Here is a 22,204-nt window from a genome sequence, read left to right as displayed (position 1 = left end):
TTGGGGGGGCACAGTGCTTTTTTCCTAGAAAAATAGGTGCCAGTACTCACCATGAAGTTGTTACAGTAAGTGCCACATTTTTTAACAACAACAAAAAGAGGTGCCAGTACTGTGTACCCTTGAGTACCCCCTTTAAAAAGCACTGGCCTTACATAGGCCACCCGAAGTATGCTGCTGCTGCCACTCCATAAAATCATAGAATTGCAGAGTTGGAAGGGACCACAAGGGTCATCTAGTCCAACCACCTGAAATGCAGAAATCTTTTGCCCAACGTGGGGCTTGAACCCGTGACCCTGAGATTCTCCGTTCATCTTTACCTGGTGATGGTCTGCTTGATTGGCCTTTCCTGGAGATGAACGTAGTGGTTGAGCGTGGAAGGACTCTGGTCATCGTTCACCTGCATAAGTGAAGGTTAATTACTCACATGTATCTTGACTCCGTTTGCATGTAATGCTAAGGCAAACCATGGCTTAGTGTGAATGAGGAAACGTGCAGGTTCCTGGAGCAAAATCGCCGCTACTGCGCTCCTCCCCTGGTCCAGCTGCAGCTAAGCCATGGGCTGGCTTAGCATTACTATTATTTTTTATTTATTACCCATCATCCACCCTAGGATCTCAGGGTGGAAACAGTTCAAAACAACTTACAATCACAAAAATAGTGCAGGTCATAAAAATATACAATTTAGGTGTAAAAAACCAGAGTTAATAGGTACCTCTTCAGTATTTGCTGAAAGCTGAACAATGAAGACGCACCTCTGTGGGGAGGGGGTTTTGCAACCTAGGGGCTGCCAAAGAGAATCCCCTCTCCCAGACCAACCCCCTTCCAGCTCCACCCACTTTTAAAACCTGAGAGTTACATGGAAGGAGAGGGCCTTTCAGTGGTTTAACACTTCTGGGTACAGGGAGGTCCTTTTAAGGAGGAGGAGCAACATTGCCTCCTTCAAGGCAGATGGTACTTCCCCCTTCTCCAGCGAGGCATCAATCATTCCTGGGACCCACCCACTCAACCCCCTCCAAGAATCCAAGATGAGCAAGGGTCAAGGAAGCAGATGGTTGGCTGCCCAGATCCTTAAGCTGCAATAATCGAAACAGATCCAGTATGGATGGAACAGACAGTGCTCTAGATGCCACCATTGGACCTGCAACCTTAGGCAAGATGGAGCACATGTTCCATCTGTACTAGTAATGGCAGAGACATCACACAGTTCTGTTGATCCCTGGTAAGCAAATACTTACCGTCCTAGCCAAGTCAGTGCGCACAGCCTTCCTCTTCATCAGCTGCAGCCGGATATCAATGTCAAACTTCCTGCAGTGCTGGATGTATTCATGACTTCCCAGTGGATGTTTGCTGAAAGGATGCAAACACATCAATAAATTGTAACTAAATGGCTTTCCCCCCTGTGCTGTATGGAGGATAAACCAGGCAGGAAAGAGCAGATTACTTGGAGCCTCCAGCACCTAATATATCCTAGCTCTGCAACTGCTTTGGCTTGAAGACACTGGGTGTGTCAAGTAATCTTTATATACTTCAGTTTTGCTCCCCGAGAATCAGAGATCTACAAATTCCATAGCTAGGCTTAATTAAATGTATATACTTTCCCCCACCCAGTGTAAAAAATTGCAACACTCAAGAATGTCCAAAAGAAAACTCAAAAGCTTCAGGAATGACAAAGAATGAAAGATTAAATATAATATGTACATCAGGTGAATTCTAAAAAATGTTTAAGCCTGAACTGCAACAATGATAAAAATGTATTGAAGCGGAGAATCTTCGGGAGGCAGATTAGCCAAATCACAACTTGAACACCTGGCTATTTCTAACTGCCTTGCAACCTCCTTGTAACTCATGACCTCTCAGCACGGTCTACTTAAGACCCACATGCATCTTTGCAAACCTAAATCCGTAACATAAAGCCCTGGAGCCAACCTCTGAGCCATTGCCTGCAATTCTAATGAAACATGCCCACAGAAGCAGCAAAGCCATGCTGGAAGGGCAGTGACAGAAAGGAAGTCTGGTCTTTTCACCTGCCAGAGGAAAGGGTCAATTCTTATCTATGTCAAGCCTGCATCCTGGCCTAGACTAGGCACAGCTGCCATCACACAAGAAAGCCAGTTTGCAGAGGCAGGAGAGAGGGAAGGGGGGAGTGCTGTGTTTTTAAAGGGAAGAAAGAAAAGTAGAGTAATAATAATGAAGCAGCTCAGACCTCAACAGCTGGAAAAAAAGAGATAGCCCCAAAAAAAGAGTCAGGAGCGCCCACAGTACAGTCACAAAAGGAAGATTTCGCATTCATTTTCAGGAAGTGCCGCAAGGCATTCTTATTCAGGTTGGCTTGTAACACCTGCCCCTAAGCAGATAGGGAATTCCTGAAAACATTTAATTTGGACCGGGCCTGGAGCTGCTCTCCGTGGCTTGCTCTGCTGCCCCTCCTGTCCTGCCACACATCCCCACTCCCAGCTATTCTATCATTTTAGCAAAAGGGGAAAGAAAGTGTAATTGCAGTTAGTGGGCAAATGTGGGGTGTGCTTCTCATATATTCCCTGATCAACTCAGGGAGTGAGAAGGAGGTGACAAGAGCTAACAGAAAGGCAAGGGGCCTTAGGAGGGGCCACAGCTTGGTGTTACATCACAGGATTTGCCTGCAGATGGTCCCAAGTCCAGTCCCTGGCATCTGCAGTTAGAAAAGAATCAGGTAGCAGGTGATGGGGCAAGACCCCTGAAGAGCTGCTGCCAGTAAGAATAAACAATACTGGGCTAGATAGACTGCCTGGCCTGCTTCAGACTCTGGGAAAAGGGCCACAGCTCAGTGGTAGAGCATCTGCCTTGCGTGCAGAAGCTCCCATGTTCAATTCCAGGTAGGGCTGGGAATGGTCCTTGTCCAAAATGCTGGAGAGCTGCTGGTGGTCAGTGTAAAAGATCTAGAGCTAGGCGGACCAATGGTCTGCCTATGTTCCTACGCGCTTGCAAATATGTATGTGTGTTCAATGAAAAGGAGCATCTATCACTGTTGGTGCTTGTGCAATTTAAAGTGTTTGTCCCACAGAAGAAGCCTCCCTGCCTGGCTGGCAGATAAAATTCCCACTGTTTCTATTCTCAAGGCTGCAACCTGAATGGGTGTGGGCACTTTGAAACCTATGAAAAGAAGGATCTGTATATTTTATGAAGATTTATTTCCGTGTGTCTCCTGTAGGTGGACTCCCCCCACCCACCCCATTCAACGTCCCTGCCTGGTATCTGGGCTCAAGTCTGGGCATGTCAGGCAAGGAGTAACCACAGGTAAGTTTGCCTGACCTCTCGAGTCTGAGCTACATGAAGTTCCAGAACTTCTTTAAGTATTTGGCATGCACCAGGAATGGTTGTTTTATATATCTGAGAGCCAGTATCAAATGCATACAGTGAGATGTAAAAAAAATAAAATGTTAGCTTTTGTCTACAGAAGGGCACTTGTGTCAAAAGCTGAGGGAAACCAACGGCGCAGGAGACTGGAGTTTGTGAAAACCCCTCACCTTCAATTGTGCAGATCAGAGCTTAGTTAAAGGCAGAGGCGCATACAGACATTCTGAGATAGATGTACAAACTACTGCACAGAATCTTGAACAGAAGCAACTTTTTGTTTGTTTGTTTGTTTCCAGGAGGCGTCAGCTATGCAGAATGCTGCCTGCTAGTCTATGTGAGATTTAAACAAATTTTTATTGGTTTTTCACCTTTTATAAAGACAAATTACACACAAAAAAGACAAAAGACAAAAACATGTATAATTTCAGAAAATCCTACTTTCCTAACCTTGTTCCCTGACTTCCCCCCACCCCCCTTCATGCATCCGAATTCCCAGAATTATGTCAGCAAATTGGTATTTCTCCTCTTAACCATCTTAATATTACCTCTTTCATAAAGAAAAATAAATTTTCCTAAGTTGGACTAAAATTCCCTTCCATCGATTTCCCATTTTGTCTTAAATAAAAGTCATATTAACTAAACCCAAAGATCTTGAGTGTTTTTTAAAATTCTATTCTTCCCTCCCTCCCATCCCCGGTTTTCGTCCCTTCCCCAATACATGTCCAAAATAACAATTCTTAGCCTGGGTTCCTCACGTCCGAGGCTTTCAAGTCTCTTTCAGTCCCTCTCCGCCGGTCTTGTTGGTAGTCCTTTATGTCGGTCGTCGGATCTCGAAAGAGTTCTATCACCATCCAACCATATTCTCTTCCCACAAGGGCATTTAAAAACAGCTGCTGGAAAATTTCCACAAGGCCTGCATCTTCAGAGTCAGAGTCAAAGTGGAGGCCCCAATCATATTTCTTTATTTTAAGTTCCTGTATTCCATAAACTCCCGGGGCCTCCTCCTTCTTCTTTTGCATCTTTCGCAGATTTGTGGTAGATATGATCCAAAAGTCTCCTTGCTTATATTCCACAGATGTCAGCTTCTGGTTGGTGCTTTCCAACTTTGTTTCCTCTTTTTCTTGTTTAGTCTCTTCCACTTCTTTTGATATCATTTCCAATTCAGCTGTGGATTCTTTCTCATTCAGGTCCTCAATACATTCAGCAGAGCTGCTTGTTCCAGAAGTCAAGGCCATAAGTTGTTTATTCATAGCTAGACTCTGCTCTTGTAAGATTCCCACAAAATGAAACATTCTTTCGATTTCCACTAGTAACTTTCCATCCACAGCCATTGTAGTTTCACAGAGTTCCCCCTAGAGGGAATCTGGTTACTTGGTAATCTTTCTCCAACAATCCTCTTACTTATTGTTATTACTTTGTTTCCAACAATTTTAGATCAGTTGTAACTCATTTTAGTCCAGAGGGATCTTAAATAACAAATTTTTCCACTCTAAACTGTCCGTTTGACAGCTTTGACAGCTGTCAAAGTCCGCACCTCTTCCACAAGCTCAAAAACAGGACGCTCCCGGGCCCGGGAGGGGGGGTTGTTTACAACAGAAAGAAAGCTTCCAAAACTCCACTCTCCAGCTCAAAATTTCTTTTTGCCAAATCTTGGAAGTTAAGATCTTTTTTTAACTCACCCCACAAAGGGTAGGCTCTCCAGCTTAGTTCTTAAATCGTTGCTTTAGATCGTCTGCAAAAGGGGGGGTGCGGACTTCCTTTTAGCACACCCCCCGGTCGTCTCAAATTCACGGGATAAAATTCTTAAAATCCAATTCCGTCTTACTCACGGGTTATTCTTTTCAGTCCGAATTTCAAGGAAGAAAGTCAGCGCTCTCCAGTCATGGCTCGCGGCTTCGCTCAACCGAGGTAGCGATCGACTCTCAGCGCCACGCCACCCTCCGTACCCTCTCCGCAGCCTTTAAAAAGGCTCTTCGTGAGTCGGGGGGCGCTTAAGGCGCCCACCGAGTCTTCAGTCCGCAGGCTTCAGCGCCTGCGGTTTTTAAGGGTCCCCGCGTCGCCGGCGCGGCAAGACCCGTCCTCAGCTGAGCAGATTCCCTCCGCAGCTCGGAGGGAATCCGCCATTTCCAGATCGCGCCAACCCGGAAGTCCCCTCGCTAGTCTATGTGAGATTTAGGCACCTTCCTGTCTCCTTGCCAGACTGTGCTGAGTGCTGATTCACAAGCCACAGCTACTCTTCCCACTCACCCTGATCCATGCTTTTAGTTCCTTTATTTTTAATATTGCCTTCTATGCGGGGACAGGGAGGGGATTAATATATATTTAAACGGATAAACATACCAGGATTTTTTTTAGAAAAAGGGGTAAACAAACAAACTCAACACACAGCCTAAGAGCTCATCCTCACAACAAAGAGAAATCAACAGTCTCTTCTTGAAGGAGACACGTGTATCTCAACCCCAAATCCCATTGATGTCTATAGGATTTGGACAGCATTCTAGGATTTAAATGACTGTTAAATCAATTTGTGGGAGCAGACACGTCCTCCATTTCCACATCTGTCCTGCCTTTTAGCTGACATGTACAAAATGTTTAAATAAAAGCTGTCACTAGTTTTCTAACATGCTATCCAATGCTTCAAAATCTCTCCTTTAGAACTGGAATTGAAATGCAGTGCTCAAAAGGTTTTATCGCTCAAACAAATTAAAACGTTCACGGGAAAATTATTATTACAGAGACTGGGATTTGTTCATATGATGTGGCCTGGACGAAAACCAAACAAATTCCCCCCATTCTAGTGCTATACTATTTTTCTGAACTTCATAAAATCATTATGGAATTCCAAATAAGCACATTTAAAAATACAAAAGATAACCAGAGCTCTTTCGCTTTTATTTCTTAGACTGCTTTCAGCAAATCCAAAAACATGGTACTTGCCCCAAGCGCATGTGGTTTGAGAATAAAAGCAATTTGCTAGCTAACTGCCAAGTCAGCAAAAGAAGCTACAAAATTGTTGCAGTGCATCAAGCTGAAACTGAAGCAAAGTTGTCCTAGGGGGAAGCTGCCTGGAAGGAGGGGCCGCCGGTTTACAACATTACTGCAGGAAACAAAGCCTTGCTCTTTTTGCCATATATTCCCAATGTAACAACTGGACTAGTTACTAAAACCATTTCAACTGTACACTGGTAACAGCACTTTGTCTATTTCAGAGACTGTCACACGCAAGAATAAAATAATTTGGCCATTTGCACCAACATGGACAGAATGTGGAAAGCCTGTGCTATGTCCCTTTCTGCTTTATAGCTTGCCTTTTAGTTGCTAACAGCTTGCCTAGCACTGTCAAACAGGATCTCACAACCAGCTTTTGCATGTTTCAAAGTACAGTTATCAATTGTTCTTGATTTCATTGCTTTATATATTTTTAATTTTGTTTTGTCTATACCACCCTTCATCTGAAGATCTTCAGGCAGCTTGCAAGATAAAAATGCAGGATAGAAGCATAAAACAGTTAAAACCCAAAAAAATACCCTCCTCCCAAACACATTTAAAAGGCTGTAGAATATTAATCAGCCAAAGGCCTGGTTGAAGAGGAATGTTGTTGAGATTTTTGTTTTAAAATCAAGCAGTACATATGGTAAATTTGATGAAATAAATTAAATAAATGAACTCCAGGTGTGAAGGAACTTTGCCTGTGACCCCCTGGTGTCCCTCCATGCTGGTGTGAGTCCCCAACCACCACATAGCAGGAGCTTTTCCTTCCCTTGCTATTTATTTTGGCTCCAACACAGTGGAAGAAAGCCAGGCTCACCATTGCTAGAGGAGGACGGTAGCTGCACTCTTCCAGAAAGCACCAAATGGCTACCATTTTTAATTGCTCAAATAGCACTGTTGTGATGTAGTGTTGCTGCAGGGCTTTTCTGGACAATTTCACTGGTGGCCAACCAGTGTCCCTCACTAGACGAGGGCTGGGAAAGGGGGTGCAGGGCAGCTGTCCAAAGATGACAGCCTTACTTCATCCTCCTCCAGTTTCTATCTGGTGGCGTGAAAAGAACTGAAGGTAGGCCTGTCAAAAAAAACAACAACCTCTCTGTCTTCAAGAAGTGAAGAATCCTGCTGTGCAAACAATGAAGGGGTTTGGGGAGGCTTGTTTGGGGAAGATGGGAAGCTCAACTGCAAAAAAGAGGAGGTTTCCAAAGTTCTTTTGAAGGCGCTGCTGCAACAGAGCAGGGCATTTGCACACTAGCTCATTAGAGAGATTTCCATCCGGATGGAAGGTCAAGCAAGGAGCATTTCTGCTGTCTGCATCCGGCACTTTGTGTCCTGCCAAGAAGGCAGGCGTACAACGCAGGCGGAGAGAAGGGTCAGCTCATTTCATTTCAATCTACGTGCGGAAAAGGGGGGGCATAGCCTGCGTGCCAATTTGCACAGGGAATGCCTGCATTTTTGAGCTCGGGCAGAGATTTTGTAGGCCCGTAAAAACCACCAGTTTTATTCATGTCAAGATTATTGTGCAAAGCTTCCCAAACAGATAAAATAAAATTGTGCCCCTATGTTGCGAAGCGTAAGTTTTAAAAGCCAGAGGGCGCGGCATTTCTTCTTCGTTGACAGGAGCCATGAGGCAGCGCACATGGAATATAGTTCTACAAGGCTGTCTTTCTAGGAGAGAAAGGGGACTGAACAGGGCCTACTACACACCAACAAAACTCGCCCTGTACTCAGGCGCTACAGGCAGCATGGCCCTTGCACCACGGCCCTGAGGGGAATTTCAGCCCTCCAGGTCTTAAAAGCAGCCTGAACTCCCACATGTTGAAGAAAGCTGTCTTAAGGACCTTAGGAGAGTTTGTTTGCCTCCTGCACATGGTCTTTGAACCCTAACAGGAGGGTTCTCCACAGGGATCGGGAGCCAGAATTCGTTGCTTCTACCACCGTGGCTACATCTCACTATTACAGTGGTACCTCGGGTTACAGACACTTCAGGTTACATATGTTTCAGGTTATAGACTCCACTAACCCAGAAATATTACCTCGGGTTAAGAACTTTGCTTCAGGATGAGAACAGAAATCGTGCAGCGGCGGCGCAGTGGCAGCAGAAGGTCCCATTAGCTAAAGTGGTGCTTCAGGTTAAGAACAGTTTCAGGTTAAGAACAGACCTCCAGAACAAATTAAGTTCTTAACCCAAGGTACCACTGCACTTGTTTACAAGCTGGGAAGCTACAGCCACCTGGGACTAAGAAAACAGCCTCCAGGCAGGCTGAAACCCATGAGAACAAATCAGGGACCCAGATGTGCAGGAGAGTACACAAATATGAGTAAGGTCACTATGGGAGGGAGGGGTGGCCAGGAAGCATTATGTGCAGGACCCAATAGCCATTTTAATTAGTGGCTGGATTCAAACAGAGTTGTCTACAATCCCAGTCCAGCTCATTAATCACCAAACCATTATTTGAACAGCAAGGAGATGGCCACCCCTCTGCAGCCACCAGATGCCTTGCTAGCTTGCACTTATGATATAGACTGTAATTCATGAACAGGCCTTTTGCTTTCCTTAAATACGGTGCCAGATGCCTCTGCAAGGAAAAAAAGAAAGAAACTTAAAAGGGGAAAAAACTCACGGCGCCTGTGGGTTCTAGGTTGGCAGTGTAGTTTCTACTCATCTGATATAAATTTCTTGTTTCTGCTTTTAGTTAAGGCATGTTACATAAAAAGAAAAGAGATTTCTCTGCTGGTGGCAACGTGGCCGTTTAAAAATAAGAAAGCACTGCAAGGACTAATAAGAAATGTTTCAATAGCTCCTACTGGTTCTATGGGCTTCTGCCTGGGACATTGTTTCCCAACTCCCCCCTGCAGTGGTTGGCTGAGTTCTTCCGACAGGCAGCCATCCCTGGACTCCATTGCAGCCACAAGAGATTTGCTACGCAGACAGTGCATGCTCAAAAGTGCTAAGAGATCTTGTGGTGCCAAAAGTGATATAGTTAGATCTCTGAGCCGTTTAGACACACTCACTCTCTCTCACTGTCATTCATCAATGCAGAGAAAGTTAAACCATGGATTAGGTCACTTTGCTCACTGCCAGGGCTCCACAAGAGTACGAAATAGCCTCAAGACTTACAAAAACTTTCATAGTGTTCCATATATAAATAATGAAATCTGGGATATTTGTTCCCTTGATCGGGCTTTCAGTGCTTGAGTTCTCCCTTGCTCACCCCCCCCTCTCTCTCTCTTGCACACACACACACACACACACACACACACACACACACACACACACAAAGAGAGAGAGAGAGAATGGTTGTCCGCAGAGGGCTCTGTGGTTTTTAAGTCTGTTCACTAACAAGCTAGTCCCAGTAATAATCAGTTTGCACTTGCCAACTTGCATTCCCAGTCGCTGTAACTGGACCACAAGCTCTTAAGATCAAACGACAAAACCACTCTCAATGCCTCCGTACATAAATGAGTAATTTGTTTGGTGGAAGTGCAGCACACCATGGTCAAGGAGGGCAGGTCGGGTGGTCTAAACCGTCTGCCCAGAGCTTGGAGTGCTAGCTCCCGGGTGGAGGACAGCCAACCCATAGGCAAAGTTTATTGATTTTTCTGCTGAAAGCAGATGGTATCTTCATTATTCCCCCAGAGGAGATTTCATCTAACCACACCGCTCAGTACCAAAGAGAAGCAAAAAAGAGCCCCAAAGATGGAACTGCTTTTCAAAGGCAGCAAATGTGGGAAGGAGATATGTGCCCCACTGTCCAGCTTGCTCAAAGCAGAACCACGTATGGAAGGGATACAACAGCTCTCAGTCTACAGTTCCGCATCACAAAGTGCACCAATTGTCTACCGTCTTGCGGAAGCAGTTGGAGACAGAAATATAGCAGTAAACCATCTTTGCCTTTTAAATGCCCAATTTCCAGCTATGTCTGCTTGATGATGACATCAAGGAATGCATCAGTCTCCAGCACCTTCTATCTGTGAGTCTGCTTCATTTATGACCATTCCATAAGATTTCTGTTGTGCTGGGGTTCAGGGAGAAAGTAATGCACATCCTCCATTTGGCAGCTAGAACTGTAAGAGAACTACAGGAGCCCAATCAGTCTAAAAAGCACTGTCAGCCCATCACCATACACAGCTTCATAGCACAAGCTGAAGACAAATACCTTAAAGAAATGCAACTTATTTGACTCATCTATCAACTTACTAAGCATGACAGTCATCTAAAGAGGGATACTTGGCACCGTCCTAATTCATGAAGTGACTCTTCCATGGAACATGAATTTCAACACAGTCAATGAGGTTTAGCAATATCTTTCCACAGCCCAAGGCTTCCACTGGGGTGTCTTGGCAGAAATCGCTCAATGATTAAAAAAAATAAGGAAGTGAAATACATCACACAGCCCTAACTATGTTCCTAACAGGTGCTAAAATAATCCAGGCTTCACATCACCCTGCTTTGGGGAGAAGCGGATGTTATATGCCAAGCGATGATTAAACTAGTGGAAACTGTGTACACAGCAAATGGGTGAAGTCACAGAAGTATCCCAAATGGAGGCTGTGAAATTGTGACTGATGCCATCCTGACAAACATGGCAGTGACTAACCCAGATTTCTATTTCTCTGCTTATTTATTTAAAGAGATTTCTATTCTAAACTGGTCCTTCAGTCTTCAGTGGTGAAAAAGTCTATGGAACGGCCTAACACAACATTCTGTGAGATGGGGTGGGGGAATCTTTGATGATCAGAGGGAGGATCTATAAAACACACGTTGTAAGAGGGTTAAAGAACAATAGTGGTCAACGGGGCAGCAGCACTTACCTGATCTCCCATCACTAGCATTGTTGAAGAGTTTGGATTTGATATCCCGCCTTTCACTCCCTTTAAGGAGTCTCAAAGCGGCTAACATTCCCTTTCTCCCCCACAACAAACACTCTGTGACTAACCCAAGGTCACCCAGCAGCTACATGTGGAGGAGCGGGGAAGCGAACCCGGTCCACCAGATTACGAGACTACTGCTCTTAACCACTACACAACACTGGCTCTCAATTTTCAACGCAGTCAATGAGGTTTAGCAATACCTCATTGACTGTGTTGCAGCTTACCAGAAGGAAGAGGGATGAGGTTTGTGAGGTGCAAATGCACCAGCAGTAGCACTGGATTGGCTCAGCCAGTACATTTGCACCAGGCTGACCTCACTGCCACCTCATCCCTCCTCCACCTGGTATCTGGCAGTGACACCAGTGATGGAGTCAGGTAAGCACTGCCACACAGCACTAGCAACCACTACCATTCAAGATATGTGCAAAGCTTGCAAACCGGTGTGGTCCCGAAAGGTAAAGAATTGTGACTGTTAGGGCAGCATTCCATAGGTAGCATCCCACACCCCACAAGACACCAGGGTCTCTAAACTATTTCTGCAGCACACCATGAGAGCACAAGATTTAGAATGCACCAACGGAGGCAAAGAAAAAGGAAAAACAAGGCAGGAAGTCTTTAACAGCACAAGCCTCTATGTGTCTACTCGGATGTTAATTGAGTTTAATGGGGCTTACTACAAAGTAAGTGAGCATAGGATGTCAGCCTAAACTTTTTTGGACAAGCATTGCCCATTGACTCACTTTTGCAGGAATTCCTCAAGGCCACACAGTTTGAGAACGAAGTCATCCACATCGATATCACACAAGTCATCATGAGTGTAGCATAAAGTCTGATAGATGAGCAAGTCCACGGTGGAGGAGCCTGCCAGGATGGGGGCGGGGGGGGGGGGAGAGAGAGAGAACAATCACAGCATGATGAGTCTCAAGACAACATTCCCTGGAATTTGCCATCCTGGGCCTTTCCCTCCCAAGTCCAGTAGACTCCCTCTGGCATCACAGATTCCACAATTCTCCCAGAACCTGATTATAGTTCTGTTCCCTTCACAGCAATACAAAATGTCACCAGAAAACCATCCAGACCCTCCCAACCTAGGTCTAGAAGAGACTTCTGTAGTATTAACTTCTAGCGCAGCTCATTACATAGCCGTGAAAAGGAGCATATAATATACCTAATACTGAAACAGTTCTCAAAAATTCCTGCCCCCAGTAACCACTTGAAAATTGCTGGGGTTCTCCTTGGATTACTTAAAAATAAAAGATGACAAGCCCTTGTTAGCCTCTTTGATAATATATCCCTGGTCTATTTGGCCCCCGTCTCTGTCATCCAAAAATAAATAAATCAAGAGTAAGACCAAATACATATATTCTGGCCTGTTCCAGCATCTTTCCGTGGACTATATGAATGGAGCTTATGGGCCACCAGTGATCTACAGACCACAGTTTGGGAACATTTGCTCTGTTGATACAAGCGGAAAGTGCACCCCAGTTCAAACCAGCAAAACTTACAGTCACAAGTAAAAGTGAGAGGCTCCTGCAGGCTGTCATAAACCACAGTCACTTTCAAGCTGACTCCATGGCCAAGGTGTTCACGACTGAGGTTGACAGCACTCCAGACAAAACCAGTAAGGGAATAGTCCTTGGTGCTGTAGCCAGATCTAAGTCTGTGGGCAAAAGGAGATGGGTACAATTAGTTTCCATTACCACCAAATGCCCATTCCTTGTGGCATCTGATAAGATCTCATCTTTTCCCTTATTCTTTTTTAAATAAGGGGATGCTGTCAAAGGTCTTTGCACTTGATCTCCTCACCTTTGACCCCTGTTAAAATTTATACCAATGTATTATGCTACTGAGATTCTCAATTTACCATTTACTCAGATAACTGATTTGATCTTCTGAAATATTTGGCTAAGCTAACACCAAATCTAAGATTCCTGCCTTAAAGGATCTTGAATTTCATAACTACCTTGTGGGGTCAATCAAATGGAGTGAGTATGAAAGAGCATATGGAGTAGAGATTAATTTGTGCTTCAACAATGAATGAAACTCAGGTTTGTTTGCCCTCCAGCATGATAACATATCCCAAGCAGTAGCTGTATAGGGCTTAACTAGGAAGCTGCCTCCCTGACACTGGCATTGCTACACCTGTGCCCTGGATGGGCAGGGTGGTAGTGAGGTTGGTGCTGCACAGATGTACTGGCAGGGGCACGCACACAGCCCTTACCTATCTGCCACCCTGCCCCATCCAGGTAAGTTGTAGCAATGCCCATGTTGGAAGGGCAGCTTCCCAGTGCTGCCCCACCACACTGACCGCTAATGATCTCAAGTAGTGCAGAAGCCCAGATAGTTGATGTGTTGATTGTCACTAACCTAGACTTCATCTAACTCTAGACATGCTGAAGTAGACTGCAAAAGGATGAATGGGAAAGAAAAATATCATGTATGTACATCTGAAGAACACGGAATCTTTTTGAGATCTGCTACTTGGAGAAAGAAAATGGAGAGAGAGAAAGGATCACGCTGGCCAAATGTCAAAAAAATTGACTTCTCTTTTCTTTAATAACAGGGTAACTCTTAGCCAGACCAACAGACTGAAACTCTGTGCTGGTTTGAGCTATGTGTGCAATCCATGTTGTTGGCCTTGTGACATTCCCCACTAACTTTACTTCCAAAGCATGGGAGGAATGCCTCCTCTGCCTTCTGTTGCTGCTGCATTATCGCAAGCCATGCCAGGAATTATAATCCCAAATAGGTTCGTCCTCATCCAATCAACTGCAGGCTTAGACTCTTTCCACTGGAGCCATTGCTTAAACAAAGTGCAACAAAAACTCTAGGGACAAAGAGGATTTTTTCCCCAGTCGCTGAGGATTAATCAACAGCAGTAATTAATTGCTTGAGGCAGTTAGGCCATTGCTTATCTTAATTCCTTCTATTTCCAATGTTCAGAGGTGAGGTAGCCAAGGAGATGCTATCCATGCAAAAGAGGGAGGTACTGGCAGGCTCCAAGAGAAATGTCAAGGTTTGGGAAATTGGGGGTAGGGGAGCCCCACAGGGGAAGATCCTCAAAAAACAACCCAATAAGTTCAGAGTATTTTCAGTGGCCAAGGAATGCTGACTATTTGGTGGGGATAATGGAAAACTAGGTGGAAGAGGGAATGGAATGCAGTAGAGTATGGCTGGCCAGCTATAACAGAAGCACTCGACAACGGAACATTTTATCATAGGTCCCACTTACAGATACTGACCACAACCACAGTTCTGTAAGTTTTGGTCCTTATGGAGCCCCCTTGGAGGGGATGGGAAGCAAAGGCAACCCAATGAAAACTGAGCATGCTCAGTGGGCACAGAACGTTGACCAACTGTGGGGCAGTGCTAGAATGGACCGGGTGGAATTCTGAATAGCAGCACTCTGCTATTTTGATGCAGGGCTCCCTTGTAGATACTTAGGTTCCAAGGAGGACTGCAGCCAAAGGATCCCCCTAGTAGGGTGCTTTGATGAGTCCTAGACTGGTACAGGTGGTGACCATTTTGTGCCCATTCAATACACATGCGCCATGTAAGAGGGCAGAATGGAGCGGGGTGGGATTATGCCAATGCACACAAAGACCCACAAAGCAACCCCCACACAAAGGGGGAGTTGCCTGTACTTACACATCCAGCATATGGCAGAAAGCAGCAACCTCTTCATCCTTCTCCTCAGAAACCTCAAACAGCTCATAGCCATTGGCCACAGGATAATGTTGAGAAGTGGTCTAATACCAAACAAGAAATGGAAATAGAGACAATACTCAGTGAAAGATAGTTTCTACTATCCACCCCCAACTTGTACACTGGCCAATCTCAGATTTCTTTTATTTCCATTACTCAGTATACAGGATTATATCCTAATTAGCACAAGTGAAGTTTCCTCTTCGAACAGGGTCTTCATTCTTCCTCCATGCTGCAGACTTTATTCCTCATCTCACCAAGCCACTCCTGACTGATGGGTCAGCGACCCTCAGGAATGATGAGGGATGTCGCCTGGGGGTGGGTGGGGGGCTACAGCTGGAGAAAAGTCTCTGCTCATCTTGTGGAAGAGGAAGTGCTGTTGGTTCATATAATCTGTGCTTAGGATCAATTCATGGAGAAGGTACACCAATCTACACTGTCAACTGGGCAAATCTGTCAGTTTTTGATTCTCTGTTTCTCATTTTTTCCAATCTTAAATTCAGTTCTCCACATTTATGCAGCACTTTGCAATTTTTTGCAAAAACAAAACATAACCTGAAAATTCATCAGCATTTTAATACAAATTTCTTCCAACCAACACATTTTTGTACACTATTCTGACAAATACATTTTTTGTAAACAATTTTCCCAACACACATGTAACTTTCATGAATATATGCATTTATATGCATATTTTGGCCTAATATTATGTATTTTTGTATGCATTGCTTTGCTATAGAGCAGCACTGCAAAATTCTGAAAACTGAGTTTTGAAGGATGGCTGTGTTTCAGTTTGCATATTGTTTTGAAAAGTGTGAATTTTTTAAGTCTGCCTTTAAATGTGAACTGAATCAAATTTCTTTCTCATCTTCTCTACCCACAAAATTAGGATACCAAAAAAATGGTTGAGTAGAAAAGACAGATGTTTGCACATGAAGAAGCGTGAGAGAGTGTTTCTTCTCCACATAACTTCCTTTCAATTCAACCCACCTTAACCCTAAGAGTCTTGGCAGCTTTGTAGTGCTCTGATAAATGTGGGTTAAGTTGTGCATTGAGCTTATGCTGCAGATCTATCCAGCTCACTGTATTGAGGAGGTTCTTGCTTTGGCTTACAGCTATTAATTCAATGATTGATATCAGTTATTGATATGAGGACAACAGCTGCACTCCTTTGAGCCAATGCAGAACTCATAACTGCTGCAAATAGCTTTGGATTTATTGCCTGCCTTAAAAAAAAAAGAAATGAAGAAAAAGAAAGCAGAACATATCTTGAATGCCGGATGAACTGATATGATCTAAGTTCAGTGCTTGAACATACCATAAAGCAGATTTGTAACCTAGCAGTTCTGAGGATAGCTGTAGGTACACATCCAGCAGCCTACACTGGTCCACAGCCTGATCTGAACCATATTTATAGTTATATGATTTATTTCAAATATTTCTAAATCACTTTTCTTAAAAAAAAAATCGAGAGAGATGTACAAACACAACGTAAACGTTAAACAGTTATCATATGGCAAAAAGGAACTAAATAGCATTCCACAGCCTAAAAGAAAACTGGCCAGAATTTAATCAATGACCCCATAGAAAGGAAAGTCTTTGTAGAACAATGCATTCATCAGTGGTTTTTCCAAGAAAAATAGGAATGTATTTGTTTGTAAAGACTCAGTTTTTATACCAAGGATCCTCCTCCCAAACTGAACTTTGCTAAAGTTTCTGCTCTGGAAAGAAACTAGTGGAAGACTGCATGCACATAGATTCATACCCCCTGCATATGCATTTGGGTTATTTCTTATGCAATCTCTCTCAAAGATCTGTAGCTCTGCTGGGATGGTGCTGATATTATTATGCACCAGCCATGGCAGAAGCAGGTGCCATTTAAAATTTAAAATTTAAAAAAAAAAATCATCATTGTCATCACACAGGCGAGATAGCTGTTGTTAAGTTTTTATTTTCAGAAGAGGGAGAATTCTCAAAAACATTTCTTTTTGTTTCCAGTGCCTCCTTCCCAAATGTTACAGTAGGATAAGGAGCAAGGACAGAAACACTCTGAATGCCAGGCCAGAGTGCACGCATGGTCTCAGAGCCTCAATTCACTCCTTCAAAGCAAACAAAGCTCCCACTGTCAGAGCAATTAACCCACCAAATAGTTAGAGGAACGGGGAGAGAGGGGGGGAAAGAGAGAGAAAAGGACAGAACACAACAGACACTAAAGACAATTTTAATGCTCCTTTATAATTAGTTTCTTGCACAGCAAAAGCAGAGAACGACTTACATAACCTCTGCCAGCAGCTTCTGACAACATTTTTCACTGAGCGTACGGGGAGAGTTGGTCCCATGAAGTTTAGTGACGGTGGAGAGCTTGCTTGTATTTATATCCTTCAGATGCCAGAGGTATTTGTCATCTACTCTTATGTCTAAAAATACGCCTTAGACCCATTCACAATCCCAGAAGCAGCGAGGAAAGGATATCCCCATGGATATCCCCTGTTTCCAAGAATCTTTTACAGCAAAGGATTTCTTCTATAAAATTATTGCTATGCAATTCTTCTTAGGATCCTTAAAAAAAAGGATTGGGAAGGTAAGTGAAGATGCAAATACTCCATCCAATCCTTGTTTACTAACAGGAAACAATTGGCCTGAGGACCATGTGACATTTAAGAAGCTGTAGCTTCTGGGAAACAGGAGCTCTAACAGCCAGGATGGACTCACGTCTTTTGGAAAAAGTTTTTACTGGACGCTGCCTTTCCCTTTGACTGCTGTGGATCATATAAATAGCACAACAGATGTAGACAACCCTTTCAAGGCAGCTGATGTGTGCCAGCAAGCTTCAGTAGAGGCAACATACAAGTGGGACAATGAATTCCCATGGTGACATTTAAGTCAGGATGAGGAACAGGAAACAAGTTCAGAATCTGTTATTCCAGAGGCATCCTAGGCAGCTGTTTCTGTCCACTTCCACAAGAGCTTTGCCTTTCAGTTCAGCTTTTTCGTGTAAAATGGACAAACGGAGAGTGGGTCCCCCACAGAGAAGAGACCCAACGTTGTGGGACTGGATGATGAGTGCACCCCATGGTCTTCCTAGAGGAGGAGAAAGGGGAGCAGACCTCCATGCTGCCAGGGATCCTGAAAAGTCAGTGTATATTAGAGGGTGTATGCATAAAAGCACACATATTACTTAAAATAGTATAAAATGAATTATATTAGGGGAAATTGCTTGCAAAAGTTTGCATGGTAGGTCAAGAGCCTACTAACACAACAGCATTTTTTCACAAGGACTTAAAAAAATGCAAACTGAACTTAAGATTGGAAAAATGAGAAATGGAGAAAAAACAAAACTCACAAACTGACTAGGTTTCCTTCTGTCTCCCAGAGCACCCCTACTTCCTATAAACAGAAGAAATGGCTTAGAAAAGCAGGATCTTCAGTACCAACTGCTGCTGAAGTGTCCAACTAGCTATACTTAAAGCTACTCAGAAAGACTCAGAAGCATATAGAAGCAACTGCTTGAATCGGGGCCTGGCAGAGAGCCAGGAAGGGGTGGAGCCTCCAGCTCCTATGTAAGCTCCCAGTCTGAGCTGCCTCACTGATGAAGCAATAGCTGTCCTCCAAGGTCCTGTCTTCATAAACTGGGGAAATGGAGAAGTGATCTGTTGTTTCCATATGTTAAGAGGATACTAAGGGTAGAGAACCAGGAGCATGAGGACCGGTGGGACTGAATTACTGTGAAACTGCATACCTATGAGCCACACAGGATACAGCTGCACAGGGACTTGAAATCTAAGCAACCAAACTATGTTAAATCTATTCAGTATGTTTGGGAGGGCTTGAGGTTGTTGCTCTTTTAAAAAGGAAGCAGTCGGGGGCGATCAGAATCGGAAGCGTAGCACACACAGAGCAAGAATTAACCCCTTGCCCCCCACAAAAAGAGCTACTATTGATGGACAGAAACATTTTAAGCATCCCACAGCAATATTAAAGACCCTTGCATGTGATATTTTAATAAGGATCCATACATTTCTAATGCTGTCAAATTCAAATGCCTAGAAATCAAAAGCCAATTTTCACTGTACCATGGATAGATTCACAAACCATCACTCAAAACATGCAAACTTTGTCTCTGTCCCTTTTTGATTCCTTTTATAACACTTGGTTGTACTTAGTTGGGCTTAAACAACATTTCAGTTGAACCTCCACCCAAATGTCCACACTGAAGGACATATACATCCTTGGGTGGTGGCCTTTGCAACTATAGTTGTACGTACAAAAGCTTCCACGATATCCTTCAACAATTGTATCATAATATGTGTGGGGAAAAGGAGAGGGGAAAGCAGAGTAGGTAGCCTTATGGCAGGCATTCCCTAACCATTTTCTGATGGCTTAACTTAGCACAGAAAACAGTTATATCCATTGAGATGCCACATTTTCTGAGATGTAGCTACAAATAATCTTTGGAGGAATAAAAACTTCTACTAAGGACTAAGAGTTTGGTTTTGGTGAATGCTAGGAAAGGTACCAAATAATTTGACTCCTGTAATGATATACACTGCATCTGAAAACAACGGCAGTGAACATTTTGTGCATCCCTCTGCCACACCACAGCAGAAGGACTTAGGCTCCTTAGGCATACATCATTCCACTTACATAAAAATGGCCTTACCGGATCTGCTGATATCCTCCGGTTCTTGTTGGGTCCAGAATTCTTCCGTCCACCAGACCTGGAGACGTAGGTCCTGGGAGGTACCTGAGGAGGCATAGTCTTGCTGCGAGCAACTGGCTTCCCACTGCTTTCTTTCTCAAAAATGCTTCTGCCTTCCTTCCAGCTCCACGGGGCATCCCTCAGAAGGTCGGTGTCGTAAGTGGACTTGAGGTTGAGCCGGGTGATGGCGTCGTTGATGCCATCGTAGTCTACTGTGCTGTACGGGTCCTCTTCCGAGATTCTACGGCCTAGCAATTTTCCATCAGCCCTCTCGTGGGTTGAGGAGAACATGTTGATATCATTGGGTTGGGAGCCTTTCAAGGAAGCTTGGTTCACTTCAGAGGCATTCCAGATGGCAATGCGAGGGGGCAACGGGGGAGGAGAAAGCTTCTTAGGGGAGCTGCCGCTACTGCTGTTCTGGTGGGGTGTACTATTGGGGGGGTCAGTGAGGAAGTCACCCCCCGTGCTGTCGAAGATGTACAAGTAGTCGCTGGAGAGAGGTCCCTTCAACCAAGGCTGGCTCTCTGGCTCAGGCAGCAGACTGGATGAGGTAGAGTTGTTGGTCCCAAAAGCTCTCGAAACCTCCTGGCCAGAGAGGGCATTGTAGTTCAGGGTAGAGTCTGAGCCAGAGAGGCCTCTCATGACCTTGATATTGTGGCAGTCATTCCTTACAGCAGGCTTGTTGTAATCCAGAATTGGATCATCCCAGGAAATGAGAGGTTGGTCAGTATTCTGCTTCGCCTGGCTCTCCTCCTTATCCTGCCTCAGGCGGGACAAAGCATCATACTCCATCTGCAGGGCTTCCGCAAGAGCCAGCTCCTTGTGGCTGATCCCCACGGACTCCAAAGACTTCCAGTGCTCTCCATTGCCTCTAGTTCCAGACATCTCTTGTAAGGGGGGCAGGGGGGAAGCCACTGAATCCAGTGACTATTGGGTGCTCAGTTCAGGGCTTAGGAAGAAAGTCATGCTGTGCCACCAGTCACCTACAAGTGAAGAAACCAAAAGGAAGTGTAAACAGGCCAGTTCTCATGAACAATTATCAGCTTTAGTGAGAGTTTTGGTTGACATGCACTTTTGGGAGGACAGCAGTCCTCAAGTGAAGCTGGGTCTCTTAGTGCTTATCTGCCCCTCAGGAGGACATGTCTTCTGCCAGTTTCTGATGTAAAGTATATGAGGTGCACTCAACAAGAGTAACTAAATTAACTATTTTCTAGAGAAATAGGTGCCTGAACTCACCATGAATGCCCCCTTGTTCTCTCATAATGACAATGGCACCCACCTGAGAGGTGCGGGAACTGAGTTCCAGAAAGTTCCGGCTGAAAAAAAGCCCTGACTGAAGTTTACCTTGAAATTTACTTCAGGGCATTCACATGACTTTCTTGAAGCCAACTGTGGGATTAGTGATGAGACCAGAATAAGATACAGTGGTACCTCAGTTTAAGTACTTAATTTATTCCGGAGGTCCGTACTTAACCTGAAACTGTTCTTAACCTGAAGTACCACTTTTGCTAATGGGGCCTCCCGCTGCTACTGCACCGCCGGAACACGATTTCTGTTCTCATCCTGAAGCAAAGTTCTTAACCTGAAGCACTATTTCTGGGTTAGCGGAGTCTGTAACCTGAAGCGTATGTAACCCGAGGTACCACTGTAGTTGTTTTCTATCGAGGATAAGGAAGCCCAGAAGCCTTCTGGTCAATTTCCTCATATTGTCAAGAACGCCCTCATTTTCTTTAGACCATATTCTACCGATGATGTGACTCATTTAGAGCCTGATACTATGCAAAAAGTATAGCGCCACTTCCGTAATTGAACAATGCAGCGATGTTTGGAGGCAAGAGAAGAAGTTAAAGATTGACAGAAGAATGGGAAAGGGGAGAGCTTGATGGCAAAGGAGATGCATGCCATGCCACATCTGCAGGGCTTAAATCAGCTAAAACTCCAGTATTTGGATCTTAAAGGGATTCCTGAGTATGCAGTGTGCCTGCTGTTACACTCCATTCGTTTTCTATTATATTCTTGACACGCTTGGATGCTGTAAGTAAAGACATACTTACTTGAGAGTAAACCCTACTGCGAGGTAGGCCATTTGTCCTACCTCACAGAGGACACAGGGCAGTCCTCTATTTGAAGACATCCTACACTTGAAGGGCCATCTGCATAGCGAGTGTGGCTTGTCCTAGAAACTCCCCTTCCCTTTCTCAATGTGGTTCCCTCCATAGTTCAGTGGGAACCTTAGTCTCACCTGCCTAGCAAGTCCAAGCTGCCCTGCTGAGTGTTGAAGTATTGTGCACCAGTAAATAGGATAACTGAAGCTGTTGTTCCTTGAATTAGCCATAGCTGTTGCAAGATGTTCTCAGACAGTGAAAGCCCATAGGACACTACAGTTCAGACAGATCCAAATCTGGTTTAAGGAGGATAAAGAAGTGATAGCAGAAGACTATTATCCATCAACAGTTAGCACCTAGAGAGCAGAGACTGAACAAATGCAGAGGTCACCTGGTCACAGTCTTCCTCGCCATGGCAAGATATTTTAAAGTACAGTAATTATTTCTGAATTTTTATCCATACAAATAAATTACCCTAGGCAAATTTCATTCAAATCCG

At 44.3% G+C, this 22,204-nt stretch overlaps 1 protein-coding gene across 3 annotated transcripts in view; it reads right to left on the bottom strand.

The window, feature by feature from the left end:
• The window catches only part of PIK3C2B (phosphatidylinositol-4-phosphate 3-kinase catalytic subunit type 2 beta), a 90,275-nt gene that overhangs the window by 43,482 nt on the left and 24,589 nt on the right, over positions 1-22,204 (bottom strand). For 2 of the 3 annotated variants that reach the window (XM_081193371.1, XM_081193370.1), the window contains exons 2-7: positions 19,562-20,583; positions 14,845-14,945; positions 12,702-12,856; positions 11,937-12,057; positions 1,236-1,347; positions 318-397 (exon numbers count right to left, since the gene is read on the bottom strand). In XM_081193371.1, the coding sequence (XP_081049497.1) occupies positions 318-397; positions 1,236-1,347; positions 11,937-12,057; positions 12,702-12,856; positions 14,845-14,945; positions 19,562-20,485 (1,493 nt within the window). In that variant the 5' untranslated portion in view covers positions 20,486-20,583. Of the gene's footprint in view, positions 1-317; positions 398-1,235; positions 1,348-11,936; positions 12,058-12,701; positions 12,857-14,844; positions 14,946-17,176; positions 17,303-19,561; positions 20,584-22,204 lie in introns of those variants that run through there. The other variant, XM_081193372.1, reaches the window with a different exon arrangement.

This window comes from Podarcis bocagei (assembly GCF_964188305.1).
Source record: "Podarcis bocagei genome assembly, chromosome: 5".
NCBI lineage: Eukaryota > Metazoa > Chordata > Lepidosauria > Squamata > Lacertidae > Podarcis > Podarcis bocagei.
The sequence above is the reverse complement of the archived record's forward strand: the minus strand, read 5'-3'. Positions and strand labels throughout refer to the sequence as shown.